Genomic DNA, 23,871 nt, shown 5'->3' on the forward strand with positions numbered 1-23,871 from the left:
GGTTATATGACTGTTATAAGATAAATGTGCTGTAAAAGGCACCTCAGACTGTATCATGCTAAAACTGTCTCTTTTTATGTTTTTAAGTGCATATTCTTAGCATCAAAAGTAGTTCAAATGGAGTGATTTTTGGGGTAATGTTTATTCATTTTTCATAATTTATGGTTATTTTTCCAAATTCTTTAATATTTCTCATAATTTTTAGTTATTTCTTGTTATTTTGATGAAGGGAATAAGGTGACTGGTGCATTGAGGTATATGTGGAGACAAAAAAAACATTATCCATGGAGCAACTGTGACTTGCCATTTATGACTTAAAAAGTGATCTAAGACAGATCAAACATTTGTCTGAAATATCCATTCCACTGTGAATTATTCAGAAACATTTTCATGCTGAAACTTACCAGAGCAGCCTCCCGATCTTGGGCTTTCTTCCATGCTTTCACAGGATCTGAGTCATAGCCCTTCCGCTGTAGTTCTGCAATCATGTCTTTTTTCTTTTTGTTTTCTATAACCAGGCGACCATCACACTTTTCCAAAATAAATCTTGCCTAAGTTAAGGAAAAAAACTAATTAATAATTTTCATTTTTTTTAAGTATTCAAGGAAACAGGTTATGGTTATAGAGTAAAAAAAAATTACCAGCATCTTAGAAAATGATGAATGATGTCTCTGTGGTTGTCTAGTTTGCTTAGGAATAGGTTTAAGTTCAAGCTAATCCTATACAATAATTTAAAAATGTCATCTATCTTTGTTTCATTTGAGTGTATAATTTCCAATCATACCCTGTTATTATTAAATCCCTGGTAAAGGTTTCATTCTTGCCTACCCTGCTCTTGCCCCGGATTATTTGCACATTGTGATCATATCCCTCATTTCTTGTTTTTCATTATTCAAGTGACAAAGACTAGTTTTCACATTCTTTCCTTGTAGATCAAATAGCTCAACTCTCTCACTAGTCTTAATGAATTCCTCTGTACTGGAGTTTCTATTTGTAATTACATATTTGATATTGTCAGGAAGGGGAACTCTAGCTCTCAGTCCCACCTCTTAATCTTCATCTGAATATAATGAATTAGCTATCATATTCATCTCTTTCCCTAGGTAGTAGGTTGGTAGACAGCAACCGCCCAGGGAGGTACTACCGTACTGCCAAGCGAGTGTAAAACGAAAGCCTGTAATTGTTTTACATGATGGTAGGATTGCTGGTGTCTTTTTTCTGCAACTATAATGCCGGGAGCAAGTAGCTAGCTGGTCTAGTGGCTAACGCGACGGGCTGGAGTTTTGAGACTCTCTGACCGCGGGTTCAATCCCAGCCGGGGTATGGTAAGTAGCTAGTAATCCCTTCTCCTGTATATATTACTAAAGTTATGAAGAGAAACTCGGTTTTCTTTTGGGACCACCCTGCCTCGGTGGGATACAGCTGGTGTAATGAAAGATCCATTTCTTTATGCTTTTATGCTGTTTCTGGCTACCTCTAAGTTTCATCAGTGTAATTTAAAGCTATGCTCGGAAAGGGTCAGTCCTTTTTTATTTATTGTATCTCTTGTTATACTTAGAAAGAATTATACACCACTACTGCGTAATCAATAATTGCATATGAGGTATATTACAGTTTTGAATGAATCTAAGTAACTAATTGCTTATCTTGTTTGCAAGCTTAGTCCCTGCTGCTGTTATACTACTAATGTGCACTTATGGGGAAAGGTTTGGGAACAAGTCTTTTTTTCTTGAATTATTTCCAAGTTTTTCCTTTTTATTCTCCTTCAATTGATACTTTATCTACGGTCTATTTTCTTTATTCTCCTCCCAGATTCATGACTTGAATTTTGCTCTGGTTAAAGTCCAGTAGCTATTCCATGACTTCATTCTGTCATTCTTCCTGCTGCCACTTTTCAATCTCTTTATTTTGTACTCTAATTTTGGTATTGTCTGTAAATAAGGTTATATTTAAGTTGACCCATGCCATCAAGTCCTTATATAAACCAGAAAAACCATAAAGGCCCAACACTATATGCTTATAGTGCTCCAAGAGTTAAAATATCCCATTCTGATGCTTCAATTTCATGACTAAAACCACTTGGCCACAGTTAAGGTCCCTATCCATTCTACTGTTTATTCACTGACAACCATCCATTACAACTTATCTTGTGTTGATGAACTAGATATACCATAAAAACTTCTGAAGCTGGAGGATGAGACAGTAGGTTCACAGCTGATGCCACTCACACAACTACAGTATGTCAAAGCAGTGCTGACTGTAAAATTATCCTGCTTTAAGCTCTGTCATTGAGTGGTTACAGCACTGAGCCTGCTACATGCTTGAACTCTGATTCGAGTCCCCATCCATTCCTGTTTATCTTCAGATTAAGGTAATATTTATAAAGGAATTCAAACTGGTTACTTATACTGAACCGAGTTTGAGTGGTGGAATGTATAGTGCCTACGCTTCGAAGGATGGATGGAAGATGTAAACTGATGGATGATGAATTGAGTTGTCTGTGCATCTCTTCAAAAAACAGCTAGTGAAAGAACAGTGAATGAATTTTCCTTCTTTGGGTCATCTACCATGGTGATGCTTTCAAAGCAACACTACAATGTATTTTAATTCCATAGATTTTCAGAAAGACCAAGCTTTTTCAGAACAAAAGGCCAATTTAACTTTTTCCTGGTATTCAGCAAAAGTCATAATAACAAAGTGAATATAACAGAGACATGATGTACTGGTAATAAAGGAGTAATAATACCAATTAACCACTGAAGATCAACTCTAGCAATTTGATCAACAAAGGAAAAAATATACACAATTTAGTTTTTATCCCAAGAACTTCAATTATTGCTACTAAAAATCCAATCAATTTAATTAAAAATGAAGAAATTAAATGAAGTACTGCACAATTCACTCACCTGGTTTGATAATTTACAAGCTTCAGCTTCAAGCATACCCAAAAGGTAAGCCTTCCGTTTAACATAATATCTGAGACGCAACTCAAAGAATTCCTGCAATATCTGTTCAACATTTTCATACTTTCGCAAGACACCATTGTGATCAAAGAGTACCTGAAACAAAAACAAAAACTGATTTGTAGAATATATGTAAAATTAATTTAAAAAATTTAATACGTAAAACATTATACTATATGACATCACACATAAGAATGAGATAAGTGATATTTGGAGAAAAGTTAACCGATTACATACACACAAGTGGATACAGGCAAAACCCAATAGTGCACCTATTCCAGATCTCCCATTAAAATTGGTGACATTACACAACCCTGTCTAAGACCTACTTTTACCAAGAAGTATTCTCCCTCTCTCCTACATAACCTAACTTGAGCCTTACTATCTTCATAAAAACTCTTTACAGCCTTAAGTAACTTACTACGTATACCATACACTTGTAACATCTGCCACATTACTCCCCTATCCACTCTATCATATGCCTTTTCTAAATCCATAAATGCAATGAAAACTTCCCTACCTTTATCTAAATACTGTTTGCGTATATGCTTCAATGTAAACAATGTAAAATATGCATTTTAAAGCTAAAAAAGGTTATGTTTCACTTCACAGCAGTAGCCTGGAACCTAACCTGCTGTATAAGCGAGGTCCTCCTGTACAATAGATGCTCTATTAGATCATTTTTTTTTTGTCAATGAACTGGCAGTATCCCAGTGCGGCACGGTGACTCGAAAAAAGAAGAAATGTAAAAAATGATCGCTATCCAATTGATTCATGCTTACCATAGAACTGGTGCTGAATGTGGTCTGTAGTTTGAACACTTTATGAAACCCTTCTTCTGCTGCTTTCCGATATTTGTCATCTGTTAGGACTATTGTAAAGCGTACCGTTGTGTCAGTATGGTATTCCTTGTAGTCACTGTAATCAATAAATTTCCATTACATATAAAATTCTCATGGATATCATATTTCACTATGAGAAAAAAAAAAAAAATAGCAGAATTACCAACGAAATGTTAGGTATGTAAATATATCACAGATGTAAATAATGTGACAACGTTTCACTCATCAGGAACTTCATAAAGCTCCTGGAGAACAAAACATTTCCACAATAAAATGTCACATTAATTGCATGTGTCCATTTACCTAACAAAGAAAAAAAAGGGAGAAAGAGTGAAGGAGCAGAGCAGGAAAAGAGGAAGAAAGGTAACGAAAATAGAGAGTATGTGTATACGGTACCATGCAATAATGAAATTATTGAAACAAGGCTAAGTGGGATATTGCTCTTATTTTGGTAAAATACATGAAGCAAATACTAGTTTAATTCTTGAAAAATCTTTGAGTAAAATATAGGCAAAGGTAAAAAAAAAAGCTGAATGTCTTCCATTCTATCAACTGATACAAAGAAGCAGCCAATAAAACAATAAAAACAATCCAAAAAAACACCTCCAAGTCACTATTTAAAGCCAAACATACGGTCAGCATTTCCTATCCTGCACTGCACGAGGCATTTTTTATGTATTGAGCACACACACTGAACGAGATGACCACTGAAAGTGTTAAGGCACTAAAAACTTAGAGTAGGAAGTACAGTGCCTGCACTCTAAAGCAGGGGTTTGGGATATCTGCAGTTTGGAGGGACATCTAAACTGTTGCATCTGTGCACCTCTGGGAAGACAGTGATGGTGTGAGTGATAATGAAAGTGTCTTTTTTGGGTCACCCTGTCTTGGTGGGAGATGGCCAGCGAGTTAAAAAAAGTTTTTAACATGGCGTACATTCAATTTTGCTTGAAAAACAATGTTTGCTAATATGATTAAATGCAACATTTAACTGAAGAATGAATTTTTGTGAGGCGTATTAGTCAAATAATATGTTACAAAAAAATTTTGCAAGCTTGATATGGTTCACAACTGCACAGCAAAATTATCCATGTAGTCCAAATTCCTTGCAAAGGGATTTGTTTTCTTTGTATTACCATGATTCAAGGACTATCATACTGCATACCAAAACAAATTTATAAAATCAACTTGGCATAATATAAACAGCTCAGTAACATTGAAGAAGATACTTATATTTTGTAAGCAATACATATAAAACATGCAAATTTTCCCGTTTTGTGAACCAGCCTACTCAACAATAAAACGGACCCTACCTTGTAGGGTACAAGTTTTACTTTCCTTAATGAGAACTCACTTTATGAGAATTCACTATTATGTGATGGTTTATCTCTATCAATAATAATTAATAACTTATGAGATATAGGTTTGCCTGAAGTCATTGGCACTGTTTGTCAAGCGTATTAAAGATTATGTGGAATTATATGCTGATGGCTTGAATGAGCTAGGTACATTATTATTACATTAAAGGGAGGAGCAATAAACCCATAGAGATCATACACAACTTGGAAGCAATCGGATTCAGTCCAAGGTAAAGGAGGATAGGCCCAATTCTTTGGTTCAAAATCCCCTCAATGGCATCAAGAAACCTCCCTTGGAAAGGTTGCAATAGAAGCAAAATCATAAGGTTTCAGGATTTATTTAACCCCTAAACTCTTCAAATGTAGATCTATGTTCACTCGCCCAGCACTTACTTCGAATATTTTGGAAGAAAAAAAATTAAATTAAAGACAGCCATTTTTTTGTGTGTAATAAGACCCCTTTAAAAAAAATTTTTTTTTTTAGGACAAGTACTTATAGTGATATAAGACCTCGATGTTGGCACTGGATGCTCACCTGATGGCAACATGGAGTCCTGCCGCTTGCAAAAGTGTTGCCGATATACATTTTTTTCTCGTTTTCATTTTAATTTACATAATTTTTATGTTCTGATAATTACAGTTTATAATAGTTCTTGTGATTTCATAGCCAATCTTTGTTCTGACACTAATAATAAGTATTGAAATAGTACTCAAATAGTCACAATCACACTGACAGGTGAACATTTTCACCTGCCTTGGTCATTTACTATTGTCTAGAAATATATACAAAGTGTTTATAGGTCTCAGCAATGTTTTAGACATGCTGGAGTATATGTGAAACTCCTAGAAGCATGGTGTTATGACTGAGTGTTACTAAACTGCTGACTGTGCAGGAATGGAGTGAGTGACACTTAATGATTGTGCACTGCTGAAGGGAACCCTGGCTTTATTTGTTTTCAGTTAGACACAAACATGTATGTCTGTCTGTCTAGCTCTGCTTATCTGTCTGAATGTGGGCCTCTGTCTTTCTGTCTGCCTGTGTGTCTCGGTCATTCTGTCTGCCTGTGTGTCTTGGTCTTTCTGTCTGCCTGTGTGTCTCGGTCTTTCTGTCTGCCTGTGTGTCTTGGTCTTTCTGTCTGCTTGTGTCTCTTTCTGTCTGCCTGTATGTCTCGGTCTTTCTGTCTGCCTCTGTGTGTGTGTGTGTGTGTGTGTGTGTGTGTGTGTGTGTGTGTGTGTGTGTGTGTGTGTGTGTGTGTGTGTGTGTGTGTGTGTGTGTGTGTGTGTGTGTGTGTGTGTGTGTGTGTGTGTGTGTGTGTGTGTGTGTGTGTGTGTGTGTGTGTGTGTGTGTGTGTGTGTGTGTGTGTGTGTGTGTGTGTGTGTGTGTCTGTGTGTCTGTGTGTCTGTGTGTCTGTCTTTCTGTCTGCTTTTCTCTCAGTCTCAGGGAGCGGCTCGTAAACCAACAGGTATTACAAGTGATGCAGTCATCACATCTGATTCGTGAAAAGGCGTATTACTTGCCAGTCATGCTTATGTCTAATATCTATAAGCACTGTATAGCACTTTGTCTGGAATTTTTGGGTTATCCTAGGTAATTTACACTATGTATAATAACTGTACTTATGTGTACATGTGAGAGAGATATAGACAGACAGACAGAGATATAGACAGAAACAGAGAGACAGCAAAAGTCAGCCAGCCGACCACCCAGCTGGCCAGCCTGCCGAAGACTTATTATACATGTTCCAGAATCGTTTCTCTTTACTACTTAGGGCATAGGTTATAGGAATTCTGGCAGGATGACACTACCAGTGGTATCAAAAAATGAAAGGATGTTGCACAAATGTTACACATGGGTTATTATAGACATATTTTTTATACTTCCTTGACCACTTGAGGCCAAATCCAGCACTTTCCTCTTAAAAGGGGTGTTAATACGACATGACATCATTGAATTCCTGGTGTTTGCAACACTATTTACTTTAGCTGGCACTCAATTTAACTGGTGCTCCCACAAGGTATTAAATGGTCCTAGAATTTTTTTAATAAGGAACACACCAAGTGTTAAGACACATTCTATATTAACCAGGCAACTCAGGCCAATCATGCCAAATTTGGAGGCAGGAAAAATAAAATGAAGATCTACGTTTGGAGCGCTAGCGTACAAACGTAGATCTATGTTTGGAAAGTTTAAGGGTTAAAGGGGTTCAAGTTTGAACACTTTTTTTTTTTTTCCAACAAGTCGGCCGTCTCCCACCGAGGCAGGGTGACCCAAAAAAAGAAAGAAAATCCCCAAAAAGAAAATACAATGGACCCCCGGTTAACGATATTTTTTCACTCCAGAAGTATGTTCAGGTGCCAGTACTGACCGAATTTGTTCCCATAAGAAATATTGTGAAGTAGATTAGTCCATTTCAGACCCCCAAACATACACGTACAAACGCACTTACATAAATACACTTACATAATTGGTCGCATTCGGAGGTAATCGTTATGTGGGGGTCCACTGTACTTTCATCATCATTCAACACTTTCACCACACTCACACATTATCACTGTTTTTGCAGAGGTGCTCAGAACACAACAGTTTAGAAGCATATACGTATAAAGATACACAACATATCCCTCCAAACTGCCAATATCCCAAACCCCTCCTTTAAAGTGCAGGCATTGTACTTCCCATTTCCAGGACTCAAGTCCGACTATATGAAAATAACCAGTTTCCCTGAATCCCTTCACTAAATATTACCCTGCTCACACTCCAACAGATCGTCAGGTCCCAAGTACCATTCGTCTCCATTCACTCCTATCTAACACGCTCACGCACACAAACACGAGGTGACAGGGTTAAATTCATAATGATGGAACTTTTTTGAGAAAAGTATGTAGGTGAAGCATTTAATAGATTTTGGGTATGCCATAAGTAGAGGAATAACACTTTATAATGAGAAAAGTGAAAAGATGGTAAGGTCAAGAAAAGGAAAATTAAATGGAAAATTATAAAAACTAAAGAGCAAGACTTCATTAAGTATACAAAACACATGAGCATAGTACATAAAATAAAAATATAGTGGACACACTTTTCTGTTGTACTGTTACATAAGCTCCTCATATTTGCTATTTACAAATATTCATTGAATACAAAAATAATTATTTTGTATAACTTACGTTATCATGGCTGGAGCCTTCTCTGTCCCTGCAAGAAGACTTTCCATGACAGTTTCCTTATATGGTTGTGTCCACACCCGGATTGGAAGTTCTGTAATTTCCATTTTATTATGGCCAAGATCAGCTATTTCACCATGTGAAATGTATCGTTGAAGATCCAATTCATCTATAGTGCCTCTGAAGTTTTTGAACCATGGTTTCTGACAAAAAATAAAAACTCAATTTATATAAAAAACATATACAGGTACCATCCGACTTACGACCAAGCTTGGTTCCGACCAACCGATCGTAAGTCAAAATGGACGTAAGTCGAACCTTACTACTGAGTATCAACATCACACTTTTTTTTTTTTTTTTTTTTTTCAACAAGTCGGCCGTCTCCCACCGAGGCAGGGTGACCCAAAAAAGAAAGAAAATCCCCAAAAAGAAAATACTTTCATCATCATTCAACACTTTCACCACACTCGCACATTATCACTGTTTTTGCAGAGGTGCTCAGAATACAACAGTCTAGAAGCATACACATATAAAGATACACAACATATCCCTCCAAACTGCCAATATCCCAAACCCCTCCTTTAAAGTGCAGGCATTGTACTTCCCATTTCCAGGACTCATCACACTTTTGTAATGATTTTATTATATTGTTTTATTTTGGTATTTCATTTTTTACTTTACTTTTTATGCTGTTAGTACTGTATTTTATATCAAAGTTTATGATAAACACACTATACAACACAAACTGTTGTTTATTTCCCAGAAATTTGGCATAAAAAACATGGTCGTAAGTCGAGTGGTCGTAAGTCGGATAATGCAAGGAGTAAGGGGCTAGTAACCCCTTCACCTGTATAAATTACTAAAGGTAAAAAGGAGGGACCTCTAAACTGTCACATCTGAGTGCCTCTGCAAAGACAGTGATTACGTATGAGTGATGGTGAAAACGTTTTTATTTCTTTCTGAGTCACCCTGCCAGAGGAGCATAGATACTACAGTTTACATGCCATTTCAAAGCTGCAAATGTCCCAACCCTCCTTTGGAGTGCAGGCACTGTACTTCCCACCTCCAGGACTCAAGTCAAGCTGACTAGTTTCCCTGAATCCCTTCATAAAATGTTAACCTGCTTACACTCCAACAGCTCATCAGGTCCCAAAAACCATTTGCCTCCACTCACTCCTATCTAACATGCTCACACATGCCTGCTGGACATCTGAGCCCCTTGCACACCAAAATCCCCTTTGCTCCCTCCCTTCATTCTTTCCTAGGGAAAACCCTACCCCACCTTCAATCCACTACAGATTTATACACCCTCCCTCTCTAAATGTTCGAACGAACCACCTCAACAACTCCTCCCCAGCCCTCTGGATAATACTTTTAGCAACTCTGCACCTCCTAATCTCCAAGATATGAAGTCTCTGCATAATATTTATACCATACTTGCTCTCAGACATGACATCACTGTCTCCAGCCTCCTCCTCTCTGCAACTTTCATAACCCATACATCACAAGTGTTCATACCACTAAACTCTCATACAGTTCCCTCTTTGCATCCATGGATAACATTCTTTGTCTCCATTGTTACCTCAATGCCCCACCCACCTTTCTGCCTTCATCAATTGTATGTTCACTTCGTCTTTAACCCTTTGACTGTCGCAACCCCCAATCCTGAGGTGTCTCCTGGTGTCGCAAGATTTAAAAAAAAAAAAAAAAAAAAAATCTTATGAAATGATAGAGAATCTTTTCCCGATTGTAAAGACACCAAAAAAAACGAAATTTGATGGGAAACTGACGGAATTATGCTCTCGCGAAGTTAGCGACCTCGGCGATATTTACAAATCGGCGATTTCGCCCACTTTTAGCCCTATTTTCGGCTAATTCCATTGTTCCAGTCACCCAAACTCATAGCTATTTCTTTAGTACTCCATTTTTTCTATCGATTGAGTACAAGAAACTGCCCATTTACCAATTTCAACTACCCAATAATGTGGTCAGAAATTTGCAATTTGGCCAATTTCACGAAAATTAAAAAATATGACAATTTCAAAATAAGGTCCAGAATGAACAATGCAGACATCCCTGGCTCTAAAATTACATTTTCTTTGTTCATCAGTCATGTCTCCAGGCCCCTCTTATATTACTCTTGCTTTTTATTTTGAATTTTTATTCGAACAAAAAATAGAAGACTTACTATTATGCAGACTACTGCAATACTGTAATAATTGTATAAATAACATCAACCCATTTATGACTGCATATTAGAATGGCTAGTTGGACATTTATTGGACAATGACATCATTTGTTTACTTTTGAACATTGGCAAAAATCGAACATTTCCCCTACTTTGAGCTCCATTTCCAGGTTCTTTTTATAGTAAAATCAATCAAAATCACTGCTACTTCTATAATATGTTTGCCATTCTATCAAATGAGACCAAGAAAATGAGAATACAACCATAAATACTATACGAAAATAGACCACAAAGTCGGCATTTTAATTAAAAACAAAATGGTCGATTTTTTTTTCTCATTATGCACTGTGTGCTCCAGGATTTTTTTATATATGGTGCACACTGACCACACAGACCCATTCTCTCACATGTGGGCCTACCAGCTTTCTCCTGCTTGATTTGAAGCCGCTAGAATTTATGAGTATATATACGTCAAACACGGTACGTACCTCGTAAGACGTATATATACGGTTGCGACAGTCAAAGGGTTAATATGCCCATCCACAAACAAATCCACCCCAAAATATCTGAACACATTCACATACTCCCTCCCTCCAATCCGATAACAAATCTTTCGTTACCCAACTCATTTGTTACCCCTCATATGTTTTTTTTCTTTTTAACAAGTCGGCCGTCTCCCACCGAGACAGGGTGACCCAAAAAGAAAGAAAATCCCCAAAAAGAAAATACTTTCATCATCATTCAACACTTTCACCTCACTCACACATAATCACTGTTTTTGCAGAGGTGCCCAGAACACAACAGTTAAGAAGCATATACGTATAAAGATACACAACATATCCCTCCAAACTGCCAATATCCCGAAACCCCTTCTTTGGAGTGCAGGCATTGTACTTCCCATTTCCAGAACTCAAGTCCAGCTATATAAAATAACCGGTTTCCCTGAATCCCTTCACTAAATATTACCCTGCTCACACTCCAACAGATCGTCAGGACCCAAATACCATTCGTCTCCACTCACTCCTATTGAACATGCTCATGCACGCCTGCTGGAAGTCCAAGCCCCTCGTCCATAAAACCCCCCTTACCCCTTCCTTCCAACCTTTTCGAGGACAACCCCTACCCAGCCTTCCTTCCCCTACAGATTTAAATGCTCTCCATGTCATTCTACTTTGATCCATTCTCTCTAAATGACCAAACCACCTCAACAACCCCTCTTCAGCCCTCTGACTAATACTTTTATTAACCCCACACCTCCTAATTTCCACACTCCGAATTTTCTGCATAATATTTACACCACACATTGCCCCTAGACAGGACATCTCCACTGCCTCCAACCGCCTCCTCACTGCTGCATTCACAACCCAAGCTTCACACCCATATAAGAGTGTTGGTACTACTATACTTTCATACATTCCCTTCTTTCCCTCCATAGATAACGTTTTTTGACTCCACATATACCTCAAGGCACCACTTGCCTTTTTTCCCTCATCAATTCTATGATTAACCTCATCCTTCATAAATCCATCCGCCGACACGTCAACTCCCAAGTATCTGAAAACATTCACTTCTTCCATACTCCTCCTCCCCAATTTGATATCCAATTTTTCTTTATCTAAATCACTTGATACCCTCATCACCTTACTCTTTTCTATGTTCACTTTCAACTTTCTACCTTTACACACACTCCCAAACTCATCCACTAACCTTTGCAATTTTTCTTTAGAATCTCCCATAAGCACAGTATCATCAGCAAAAAGTAACTGTGTCAATTCCCATTTTGTATTTGATTCCCCATAATTTAATCCCACCCCTCTCCCAAACACCCTAGCATTTACTTCTTTTACAACCCCATCTATAAATATATTAAACAACCATGGTGACATTACACATCCCTATCTAAGATCTACTTTTACCAGGAAGTAGTCTCCCTCTCTTCTACACACCCCTAAATTGAAAAATAACCATAGGCTTTTATTCACAATGTGCTCATTTTTTCTTTGAATGCCAGTATTAGTATTAAACAGATAAATATTTAAAAGATATATGACCAAATTACTTTTAAACCTTAAACTGTCCAAATGTAGAGCTACGTTTTTTTCAACATTTGAAAGTATGTAAAAAAAGTAGATCTTTTCTTTTTTTACATTTGAAAATGTGTAAAAAAACTTATCTACGTTTTTTTTTTGTTATATTTGAAAATATCCTAGGTAGTAGGTTGGTAAACAGCAACCGCCCAGGGAGGTACTACTGTCCTGCCAAGTGAGTGTACAACGAAAACCTGTAATTGTTTTACATGATGGTAGGATTGCTGGTGTCTTTTGTCTGTCTCATAAACATGCAAGATTTCAGGAATGTCTTGCTACTTCTATTTGCACTTAGGTCACACTACACATACATGTACAAGCATATATATACACACCCCTCTGGGTATTCTTTTATTTTCTTTCTAGTTGTTGTTCTTGTTTATTTCCTCTTATCTCTATGGGGAAGTGGAACAGAATTCTTCCTCCGTAAGCCATGCGTGTTGTAAGAGGCGACTAAAATGCCGGGAGCAAGGGGCTAGTCACCCCTTCTCCCATATAAATTACTAAATTTAAAAGAGAAACTTTTGTTTTTCTTTTTGGGCCACCCTGCCTTGGTGGGATATGTCCGGTGTGTTGAAAGAAAGAAAGATAGATTTGAAAATATGTAAAAAAAAACGTAGAGCACTATGGATTTGAACATAGATCTGCTTGGACAGTTTAAGGGTTAAATATTTGAGACATGCTAAACCTCCTATCATCCTTGACTGAAGGGTTCAGGAACCTAACCCCTGCAAATTACAAGGTTTATCTATAAACTAAAATTGATTATTATCAGCCACACAATGCAAAAGCCAAGTATCACAACCAAGTATGTAACAAATTAAACAATATAGGATCCATAAAAAAACATTTTTTTCTAAGAAAGCATGCAATACATACAGTGAAATCTCAACTTACGAGTTTAATTAATTCTGTGACCTAGCTCATAACTCAATTTGCTCGTATATCAAATCAATTTTCCTCATTTAAATTAACTGAAATGCAGTTAATCCATTTCAGCGGAATTCCTACTCTCGGGAGGCAAGACAAAATACTTCAATATAACGCTAATATCAACTCTATAGATTATTTATCTATCACAATTCATCTAATATGACATAATAAACAATATAAACACAGAAACATGATACATACTCTAAAACGAATAAAATATGTCATTATGTGACAAGTGGTGGCTGCCATTCCCACTCCAGCTCAGACCATATCTTCCCATGCTCTTATTATAAGAGAAAATGGAGTGTTTGTGAGACTAACTGCACTAGATAACTAGTTTCATAAGGAAAACACTGAAACAATGTATTTATAAATAAGAAATATTGTATAAAAACATAATAGAGAATGTAAAGAAAAAGTGGTTATATAAAGTGTACATACATATTTACCTTGGAGAAGAGATGCTGACGAAGATGAGGGTGGAAAAGATGGGCAGAGAGGCATATGCTGTCAGTGGCCCTATAAACAACAACAACATTGGAGGAGTTCGTTTTGTTTCGTTTTTTCTATCGCTTAATTGCTTAACCTGCTACACTCTTAATGGTACAACCCACACACTTTGCTTATGTTTATCTATGATTTCATGCTTTAATTCCATAGACATCATCCTCTTTCTTCTCAGCACTGCCCTTTGCACTTACTTTCTTAGGACCCATGGTTAGAAAAAACAAATTTGGCAAAATAACTGCACAAAACATGAGAAATGCTTCCACGGCGAGGTAAACATGTGCACTGCTCAGCTGATGTTGTGTTGTTCGCTGAGCCAACTAGTGGCAGCGTTCTGAAGCTCGGTCATTATTATTATAATGGGGAAGTGCTAAACCCATAGGATTATACAGTGCCTGTGGGGGAGGGGGGGGAGGAGATGGAAGGTATTCAGGTTTAATTTAAGGAACTGGAGTACAGATCCAATTCCCTTGATCAAGCGCCCCTAACCAGTGGCAAGGAACCTCCCTTGAGGGGTAAGCTTGCTCGTAACTCAGAGCAAAAAAGTGACCAAGCGACAGCTCGTATCTCAAACCACTTGTATGATGGGGGCACTCGTAAGTCGAGGTTCGACTGTACTTGGTATTTCAGTTTTACGACAGCACTAGCAATGTAACTAAATAGGTAGTTAAAGCAAACGTTTCCCTTCAAGTTTAAGTCAACAAGATATGTAGAGAAACTTGTTTTAAATTATACACAAACTTCATATACTTACCATTTTGACTGGAGGTTCACCAGCAATCATTCTCTTTAGGTTATGCACAATTTCTCGAGGGTTGTAATTAGGAATTTTAGTGCTCCATCCAGTGCCAATACCATCTGCTCCATTTACCAACACCATTGGAATGATAGGTAAGTACCACTCTGGTTCAATTCGTTGATTGTCATCATAATTATTCTTCAGTAATGGTTCATCGTGTGGATGAAAGATGAGTCTTGCAAGTGGGCTACAATAAATAAACCTCAATTAGACAAAGAGGAGGATAAGAGATAAGGGGGCACAATGGAGAGGGAGAGAGGAAGGAAGGAAGGAAGGAAGGGAGAGGAGAAGTGTTTGTGAGTGGGGTGGGGATGGGGGTGGGAGTGGGGGGTGCACCCATACAAGTGCATGTGTGAGTGTATGTGGGTGTGAGTGTATGTGGGTGTGAGTGTATGTGGGTGTGAGTGTATGTGGGTGTGAGTGTATGTGGGTGAGTGTATGTAGGTGAGTGTATGTGGGTGTGAGTGTATGTGGGTGTGAGTGCATGTGGATGTGAGTGTATGTGGATGTGAGTGTATGTGGGTGTGAGTGTATGTGGGTGTGAGTGTATGTGGGTGTGAGTGTATGTGGGTGTGAGTGTATGTGGGTGTGAGTGTATGTGGGTGTGAGTGTATGTGGGTGTGAGTGTATGTGGGTGTGAGTGTATGTGGGTGTGTGTGCATGTACAGGTGTGCACATACGTGTGCATAGAGAGAAAAGAAAGAAAAAAAAGGAGAGAGAGAGAGGAGACAAGGCAAAAAAGAAGAGAAAAAAAAGAAAAAAAAAGAGAAAAAAGAGAAAAAAAGAGAAAAAAAGAGAAAAAGAGAAAAAAGAGAAAGAAAAAAAAAGAAAGGGAAAGAAGAAAAAAAGAGAAGTAAAGAAAATAACAGAGAAAGAGAGAAAAAGAGACTAATTTCTTTTAATAGTAGTCAACAAATGTAATGTTTGCATACACTAATAGGAAACTGATGATGATTATATATAAAATGTTTATTACCAATAGAGTCAGAGGTCTAATTAACAAATGAAACTAAATTAGCTGTTTCCTGCACTGAAGACAACACGTGTAGTGTTTTCATATCCTCTCCATCATTGGGGCTAAACTATAAGGATAACAGAGACAAGGTTTATAGACAATTAAGATGTATAAACATACAAAACTCAACATAAACACAGAAAAGAAATTGCTGTTGAAAATTAATGGTCTAGGCAATGACAGACTGGGTGTCAAACTGGTGGGGAAGAAAATGAGTATGGAGGATGTAAAAGTAATTAGATATATACTTATCACCATATAAAAATGATAAATGTATTAAATATAACGGCACCAACAATTTTGTATTTGTATGATGTATAAGTGATCTTTGATTGTTACAGAAGAGGAAGCTGGAGGCAGCAGAAAACAAGGAGTGAAGAAGTTGGAATTTGGCATTATGGTATGAGAGGTAGAATTTGAAGAATGCACCAGTCTGATTTAGAAAGGCTGGAGACAGACTGATGAAAAGAGAACATAAATTTGGAAGGAAGGGTTGGAATGATGAGTATGGTGGTGGTTAATAGTAGGGTTTTGAACATAAAGCAGGCATGCATGGGAGTGTGAAATCAAAGCACACAAGTTGTTTTTGAGCTTTGGCATATTGTTTAAGTATGAGCAAGTAAACATTTATGAAGGGATTTAAAGAAACAAGCGAGTAAGATTTTAGTTCTGGGGATGGGAAACAGTGCCTGCTCTCAAGTGGGATACGTGGTGATATTGCAGTTCGGAGTGGTTTGATCTGGGAGTCATGCACCTCTAGACAGACAGTTAAGAGAATGAGTGATGGTGAATACTTCCTTCATTGGGTCACCCTACTTGGTGGGAAACAGCCAGTGTTAAAGAATGCATTTCCATTAAAAAATCACATTCTGATGTATAAATAACAAGCCAGCACACGCCGGTAACTTGCAAGAATTTCTCACGACAATACCTTAATTTAGTGAAGATGTATCGAGGGCTGGCAGAGTCTTTACCACCCTGAAGCCTAGTACCAAACTGACCAATTGGCATCAACAGGTTAATATTATTTGAACCCACAAAGTTCTGTGCCAAATTGATAATTGTGGACATAAGTGAAGCTTCACCATGGTGATATGCTGAATGTTCTGCAACTGAACCAGCAAGCTGAGCCACTTTAACTTCTTTCTTTTCATATCGCTTTAGGCATGTATACATCACCTGTTGGAGAACCAAATAATTTTTATTAATATTAATACATTTTTTTACATTTAATATGAGATAATTAATTGTTTTCTTACATTTCTAGGATTTAGGTTAATTAGTAGATTATGAGCAAATTATAAATCTTCTTCTTTCAACAAACCAGCTGTATTCCACTGAGGCAGAGTAGCCCAAAAAGTAAAAACATTTTTCTTTTTAACTTCAGTAATGTATACAGAAGGGGTTACTAGCCCCTTGCTCAAAAGCAAATGGCTTGACAGATGATGCAGTATACTCCTCAATGAATGGCAGGGGTGCCACGAGTAAACCAAGACAACACAACAAATGAAAGGGCTAAGACTGTTCAACAACCTTCTATCATACATAAGAGGGATTAAACCATACCACAGGGAGGGATAGAACCCGCTATCAGTCATAAAACTCCAGACCAACCTGCTAGCCACTGGGCTAGCTGGCTACAACAAGATTTGTCCAACTATGTATATTTATACACCATAGGAAGGTTAGCTTAGGCACCACAGTGACCACAAATGCAAGATTTCATTAATCATGATAGTGGCTTTGAGGGGACTTGAGCTAGAGCTAGTCACGGCTATGCTGGCACGAGATTCGTCTGTAAAAACTTGCATTTGTGGTCAAAGTGGTGCCTATGCTAACCTTCCTATGGTGTATAAATATACCTAGTTGGACGAATCTTGTAGCCAGCTGGCCCAGTGGCTAGCGCATCAGTCTGGAGTTTTATGACTGATCGCAGGTTCTATCCCTGCTCGTGGTATGGTTTGTTTGCAACTGTGTCATTATGGTTTTGCGAGTCATAAGAGGGAAGAGTTTTTACGAGGATAGTGAGGCTCAAGTTAGAGTATGTAGGAAAGAGGGAAATTATTTTGCAGTAAAAGTAGGCCTTAGACAAGGATGTGTTATGTCACCGTGGTTGTTTAATATATTTATAGATGGGGTTGTAAGAGAAGTAAATGCGAGGGTCTTGGCAAGAGGCGTGGAGTTAAAAGATAAAGAATCACACATAAAGTGGGAGTTGTCACAGTTGCTCTTTGCTGATGACACTGTGCTCTTGGGAGATTCTGAAGAGAAGTTGCAGAGATTGGTGGATGAATTTGGTAGGGTATGCAAAAGAAGAAAATTAAAAGTGAATACAGGAAAGAGTAAGGTTATGAGGATAACAAAAAGATTAGGTGATGAAAGATTGGATATCAGATTGGAGGGAGAGAGTATGGAGGAGGTGAATGTATTCAGATATTTGGGAGTGGACGTGTCAGCGGATGGGTCTATGAAAGATGAGGTGAATCATAGAATTGATGAGGGGAAAAGGGTGAGTGGTGCACTTAGGAGTCTGTGGAGACAAAGAACTTTGTCCTTGGAGGCAAAGAGGGGAATGTATGAGTATAGTTTTACCAACGCTCTTATATGGGTGTGAAGCATGTGTGATGAATGTTGCAGCGAGGAGAAGGCTGGAGGCAGTGGAGATGTCATGTCTGAGGGCAATGTGTGGTGTGAATATAATGCAGAGAATTCGTAGTTTGGAAGTTAGGAGGAGGTGCGGGATTACCAAAACTGTTGTCCAGAGGGCTGAGGAAGGGTTGTTGAGGTGGTTCGGACATGTAGAGAGAATGGAGCGAAACAGAATGACTTCAAGAGTGTATCAGTCTGTAGTGGAAGGAAGGCGGGGTAGGGGTCGGCCTAGGAAAGGTTGGAGGGAGGGGGTAAAGGAGGTTTTGTGTGCGAGGGGCTTGGACTTCCAGCAGGCATGCGTGAGCGTGTTTGATAGGAGTGAATGGAGACAAATGGTTTTTAATACTTGACGTGCTGTTGGAGTGTGAGCAAAGTAACATTTATGAAGGGGTTCAGGGAAACCGGCGGGCCGGACTTGAGTCCTGGAGATGGGAAGTACAGTGCCTGCACTCTGAAGGAGGGGTGTTAATGTTGCAGTTTAAAAACTGTAGTGTAAAGCACCCTTCTGGCAAGACAGTGATGGAGTGAATGATGGTAAAAGTTTTTCTTTTTCGGGCCACCCTGCCTTGGTGGGAATCGGCCAGTGTGATGATAATAAAAAAAAAAAAAAAAAAAAAAAAAAAAAAAAAAAAAAAAAAATGAGGGATTGCTAATAGATCCCTAGTTGACTTCACAGAGGGCACTACACAGGTTCTTAAATTCAGTTGGGCTGTGATTCATATGTTGGACTGCATGCAGCCAGCACTAACAGCCTGGATAATTAGGCCCTGATCCACCAAGAGGCCTGGTCACAGGCCAGGACACACAGGCATTGACCATCTGAACACTCTCCAGGTACAGCACTTTCCAAGGCCTCCAAAATTTAAATAAAAATATTACAAGTAGTGTAAGAACTAGTAAGAAACACAGGAAATTGAAGATAAGTATATACTGAATGTAGAAATTTATAATATAACAAAGTTCCATAAACTCTTAAGGCATGATGGTCTTACCTCCCATCTACCAACTATAAAGATGTCTTATATTTATTCAAGCTCTACAAGTACAGTGAATTAAGAGGGACATGTTATCACTTTGTAGGCCTGTAGGGACAATATATCAAAAATTAATCAGGCGCAATACATACACTCCAATGCTTTATATATATATACATGTCACAAAATAGGCCTTGTCTCCATGCCAAAAATAATTAAGAGGTCCTAAATAATAGCTACCAAATGTGTTAACAGAAAAACATTACACTAAAAAATTAGGAAAAAAAAAAAAAAAAAAAGGCTTCTCAATCTTTTGAGTGTTATTAAGTTTGCATATATATTTGAGCACACAAAATATAATTGTAAGCATGCTTATATATACATTACATGTAACCATACTTGTTTCCAAGAAGAGAACATGTATAAAATATAAATTTATACCTTTCTCTGTCCAGGCTTAAATCCATCTACTAATGATGGAATTGAACGTTCATTGTCCAAATTTGAGAAGAGAACCAACTCCTTGTTGACAAAATCAGAGTATGTAACAACCCGTGTGTCTTTTTCATAGAGGTAGATATCTGGCAGACCTAGTTCCTTCCGCCGCTTGCATTCTTCCATCCATCCTGTCAACCACTCCTTGCGTTGTTCCACAGCCTTTCTACTAAATGCCTGTAAATAAGAAAGTACTACTGGTAATTAAAATTATATGTATAAACACCTTATATATACTTTATGTATATATATATATATTGTAGGTAGTAGGTTGGTAGACAGTAACCGCCCAGGGAGGTACTACCGTCCTGCCAAGTGAGTGTAAAACAGAATCCTGTAATTGTTTTACATGATGGTAGGATTGCTGGTGTCTTTTTTCTGTCACTTAAACATGCAAGATTTCAGGTACGTCTTGCTTCTTCTACTTACACTTAGGTCACACTACACTTACATGTACAAGCATATATATACACACACCCCTCTGGATTTTCTTCTATTTTCTTTCTAGTTCTTGTTCTTGTTTAGTTCCTCTTATCTCCATGGGGAAGTGGAATAGAATTCTTCCTCCGTAAGCCATGTGTGTTGTAAGAGGCGACTGAAATGCCGGGAGCAAGGGGCTAGTAACCCCTTCTCCTGTATATATTACTATATGTTAAAGAAGAAACTTTCGTTTTTCCTTTTAGGCCACCCCGCCTTGGTGGGATACGGCCAGTGTTGAAAGAAAGAAAGAAAAGATATATATATTAACAGCCACAAGGTGGGGGGTGTGCTAAATGGTTTTGAAAAACAAGTTGAAGATTGAGACACTTATGTAACATATGGGAATCTTTATTAAGGAGCATAAGTGTCTTGATCTTCAAAGACCATCTCCCGCAAGGCAAGGTGACCCAAAGAACACACATTCACCATCGCTTAGCCAACTGAATGATGGTAAATGATGAATGATAGTAATCATTCAGCCAATGAATGATTACCCAGCAACTGCAAAGTCCCCACCCCTCCTTCAGGGTGCAGACACTGCCCTTCTACTTCCAGGACTCAAGTAGTCCAGCTAACTGGCTTTCTTGAATACCTTTATAAAAGTTACCTTGATTAAATTCCGACATGTCAAATAAAAAACACTTGTCTCCATTCACCTCTATCTAACAAGCCTGTTTGATGCTCAAGCCCATGAAAGTTAAACACTTTAGTATTTCCTCCTAGCTCACTCCCCTCAGTGTCAGAGTATATTTGCTTTACAAAACAGTAAAAAGTTCCTTGTTTAAAGATTTAAAGTCAGTTCTCACTTTTCTGATCATGAATATGATGTTGGTCTATCCTTCAAATGCACCACAGTAATTTTTTTTTTTTTTGTCAGACACTTAAGCTGTTTCCTTATCAGAGGTCTTCTGACAGTCAAAAGAATATGCCAACTGTCTATAATCTTCCTTTCCCATGTCTGGCCTTCATCAACCTATCATAGAATTTTTATAGGATCTGGTTGCAAGATTTGCCATTGATATATCAGATGTTTTGCAACATACATTTTCCAATGATACTACTAAACCCTTTTGTCTTTCCCATTGTTTATAAAACTCATTATATGGCACCAGCATGTATTAGAGTGCCTCCAGTCTGCCTCATTTCTTGAACAGCCATCTTTCACATGTATGTCAGTTGCACTACCATAAATATTCTCAATGTTCAGAACAAAGCCTATTATTTACTAGTACAAAGTATTCAGTTTTTCTCAAGCTAATAGTTAATACAATGTGTTTCCTTGCACAGTATGAAATTAGTAAAAATAAATCAATAATAAAATATTTTCTACTGTAATATAATCAAAGACATTTTGAAAAAATTTTTTGTTACAGTATTTAAATAATGTAGACTTAGCCTCACCATTTGAATGGAATGATCATCTTGTGCTCCACCATAATTAAAGCGAATCCGATGGCGCACCATGTCATTGAAGTACTCTTTAGCTTCCTTGGAAGTAGATGTACCCAAACCTGTAGTAAAGCATAACCAGTACCATTACAACAAGCATGAAAAATGGCAACATAAAAATGTGGGGAAGGGCAAGAAGGTTATCACTTCAAATGCCATGCTAAGGCTTCTAGGATTTCGATCAAAGGTAGAACTTACCAATACAATATTTGACAAAAATCTGATAAAGTTGCCAGATAATTTTTGTTACATTCTCTCAAAGCAGGGTGATTCAAAGAAAATGCATTCACCACTACTCAGTCAACCTCTGTTTTGCCAGAAGTGTGTTGCCATAACATTCAGATTATACTCCAACTAGCTTCTCCACCCCTCTAGACCAGGCACTGTCCTTCCCATCTCCAAAACTCATCAGGCTAACCAGTTTACCCTGAATCCTTCCATAAAAGTTTCTCTCTTTCTCTATTCACACCTATCTAACAAACTCACACAAGCCTGTAATAATGTTGGTAGAATTACCAACAATATGTAAAGTAAAAGGACACAAGTGACATTTTATTGTGGCAACATTTCGCTCTCCAGGAGCTCGTAACAGCTTGACAAAGCTCCTGCAGAGCGAAACGCTGCCACAATAAAACGTCACATTAGTTGCACTTGTGTCCTTTTACTTTACAATCTCGCACAAGCCTGCTGAATACCCCATTTATCCCCCCCCCCCTCCTGTCTTTCCTTTGATAATCCATACCCCCTCCTACATTCTGCCCTACCCCAGATTTATACATCCTTTTCATCATCCTAACCCTCACCATCCTCTCTAAATGTTCACATTGCCTCAGTAACCCTTCCCTCACCCTTTTGAATTATACTTTTCATGACCCCCACATTGTCTTTTAATTTCAACACTTCTAATTCTCTGCATGATATTCGCCATACTCATTGCTCATAAACTTGACATCTTCACTGGCTCTAGTCTCTTTCTCGTTGGAGCGTTTAAAACCCATGCCTCTCACCCATACAAGTGTTGGTACCACTCTACTCTGGTACAGATAAAAAGCTGCAATAGAAAAAAAATTAATATTGGCAGTGCTTTTTAGTTTTTTTTTTCATTCCAGTATGTACGATTTCATTGCCGTAAAACAAAATTAAGAAATCAAGAAGATATGCCATCCTCCTAATTTTGTAAACTCTGCCTACTCTCATGCTAAAAGAACTTTCTTCAAACCTAACCCAACTTTTACTGTGAGATTTTCTCTGCTTGGCATTCCCTATATTACTAGTTTAAATCCTAATAAAAACTTATTGCCTCAAACTAATACACTTTGTATCAATCTGTTTCTCATTACATCTCTCACATTAATACTCACAGTATCTACTATTTCCTACTCATCCTGCACCTTTCCAATACATTGGTCAAACTTGTTATTCATTGGTGTTCACCTTGCTGACACTACCAGTTTTTTCTGCTGTGCCAGAGATATTAGCCACCCCATAAAATGGTCGTCTACCAAAACTATGCATCCCTCTTCTAGCCTTCACCGACACTGTCATCTTGAATTGGCCCACAAACAGTAATTAATAAATCTTTTATTTTTGCTTCTCCCAATATACAATGAAATATACTAATCTTCTGAACATATAACTTGATCTAAACTTCACTACTGCCCCTCAACTTTTTAACTGACCTATCATCTACGTTTCTCCCACTTTCTCATTTCCTTCCACCCACATATTGGTCCTGAGCCTTCCACACACCTGCTCACCCCTTAAAAACATAAAAGGCATATTGGTGGTGGTAATGCTAAGGATGTTGCAGCCAAAAGTGCTGTCACCTAAGCACACAAATACCACTCATGACTCATGCACTGCTGCCAAAAGCACCAGTATTAACCACATGGAACTGCCAAGACAGAACCTCCATGCACTTTAGACTTTGATAATAAATATTCAGGGGTACAACACTATGGGTCAAACTATAC

The 23,871-nt window shown here is 38.0% G+C and overlaps 1 protein-coding gene across 6 annotated transcripts in view; it reads right to left on the bottom strand.

Annotated features, from left to right (window-relative positions):
• The window catches only part of Top2 (topoisomerase 2), an 88,771-nt gene that overhangs the window by 45,770 nt on the left and 19,130 nt on the right, over window positions 1-23,871 (bottom strand). For all 6 annotated transcript variants that reach the window (XM_070093201.1, XM_070093199.1, XM_070093203.1 and 3 more), the window contains exons 12-19: window positions 21,851-21,960; window positions 19,916-20,146; window positions 16,783-17,030; window positions 14,792-15,023; window positions 8,326-8,525; window positions 3,746-3,881; window positions 2,907-3,059; window positions 405-551 (exon numbers count right to left, since the gene is read on the bottom strand). In XM_070093201.1, the coding sequence (XP_069949302.1) occupies window positions 405-551; window positions 2,907-3,059; window positions 3,746-3,881; window positions 8,326-8,525; window positions 14,792-15,023; window positions 16,783-17,030; window positions 19,916-20,146; window positions 21,851-21,960 (1,457 nt within the window). The remainder of the gene's footprint in view (window positions 1-404; window positions 552-2,906; window positions 3,060-3,745; window positions 3,882-8,325; window positions 8,526-14,791; window positions 15,024-16,782; window positions 17,031-19,915; window positions 20,147-21,850; window positions 21,961-23,871) is intronic.

Source organism: Cherax quadricarinatus, chromosome 42 (assembly GCF_038502225.1).
Source record: "Cherax quadricarinatus isolate ZL_2023a chromosome 42, ASM3850222v1, whole genome shotgun sequence".
In the NCBI taxonomy this organism is placed as follows: Eukaryota; Metazoa; Arthropoda; class Malacostraca; order Decapoda; family Parastacidae; genus Cherax; species Cherax quadricarinatus.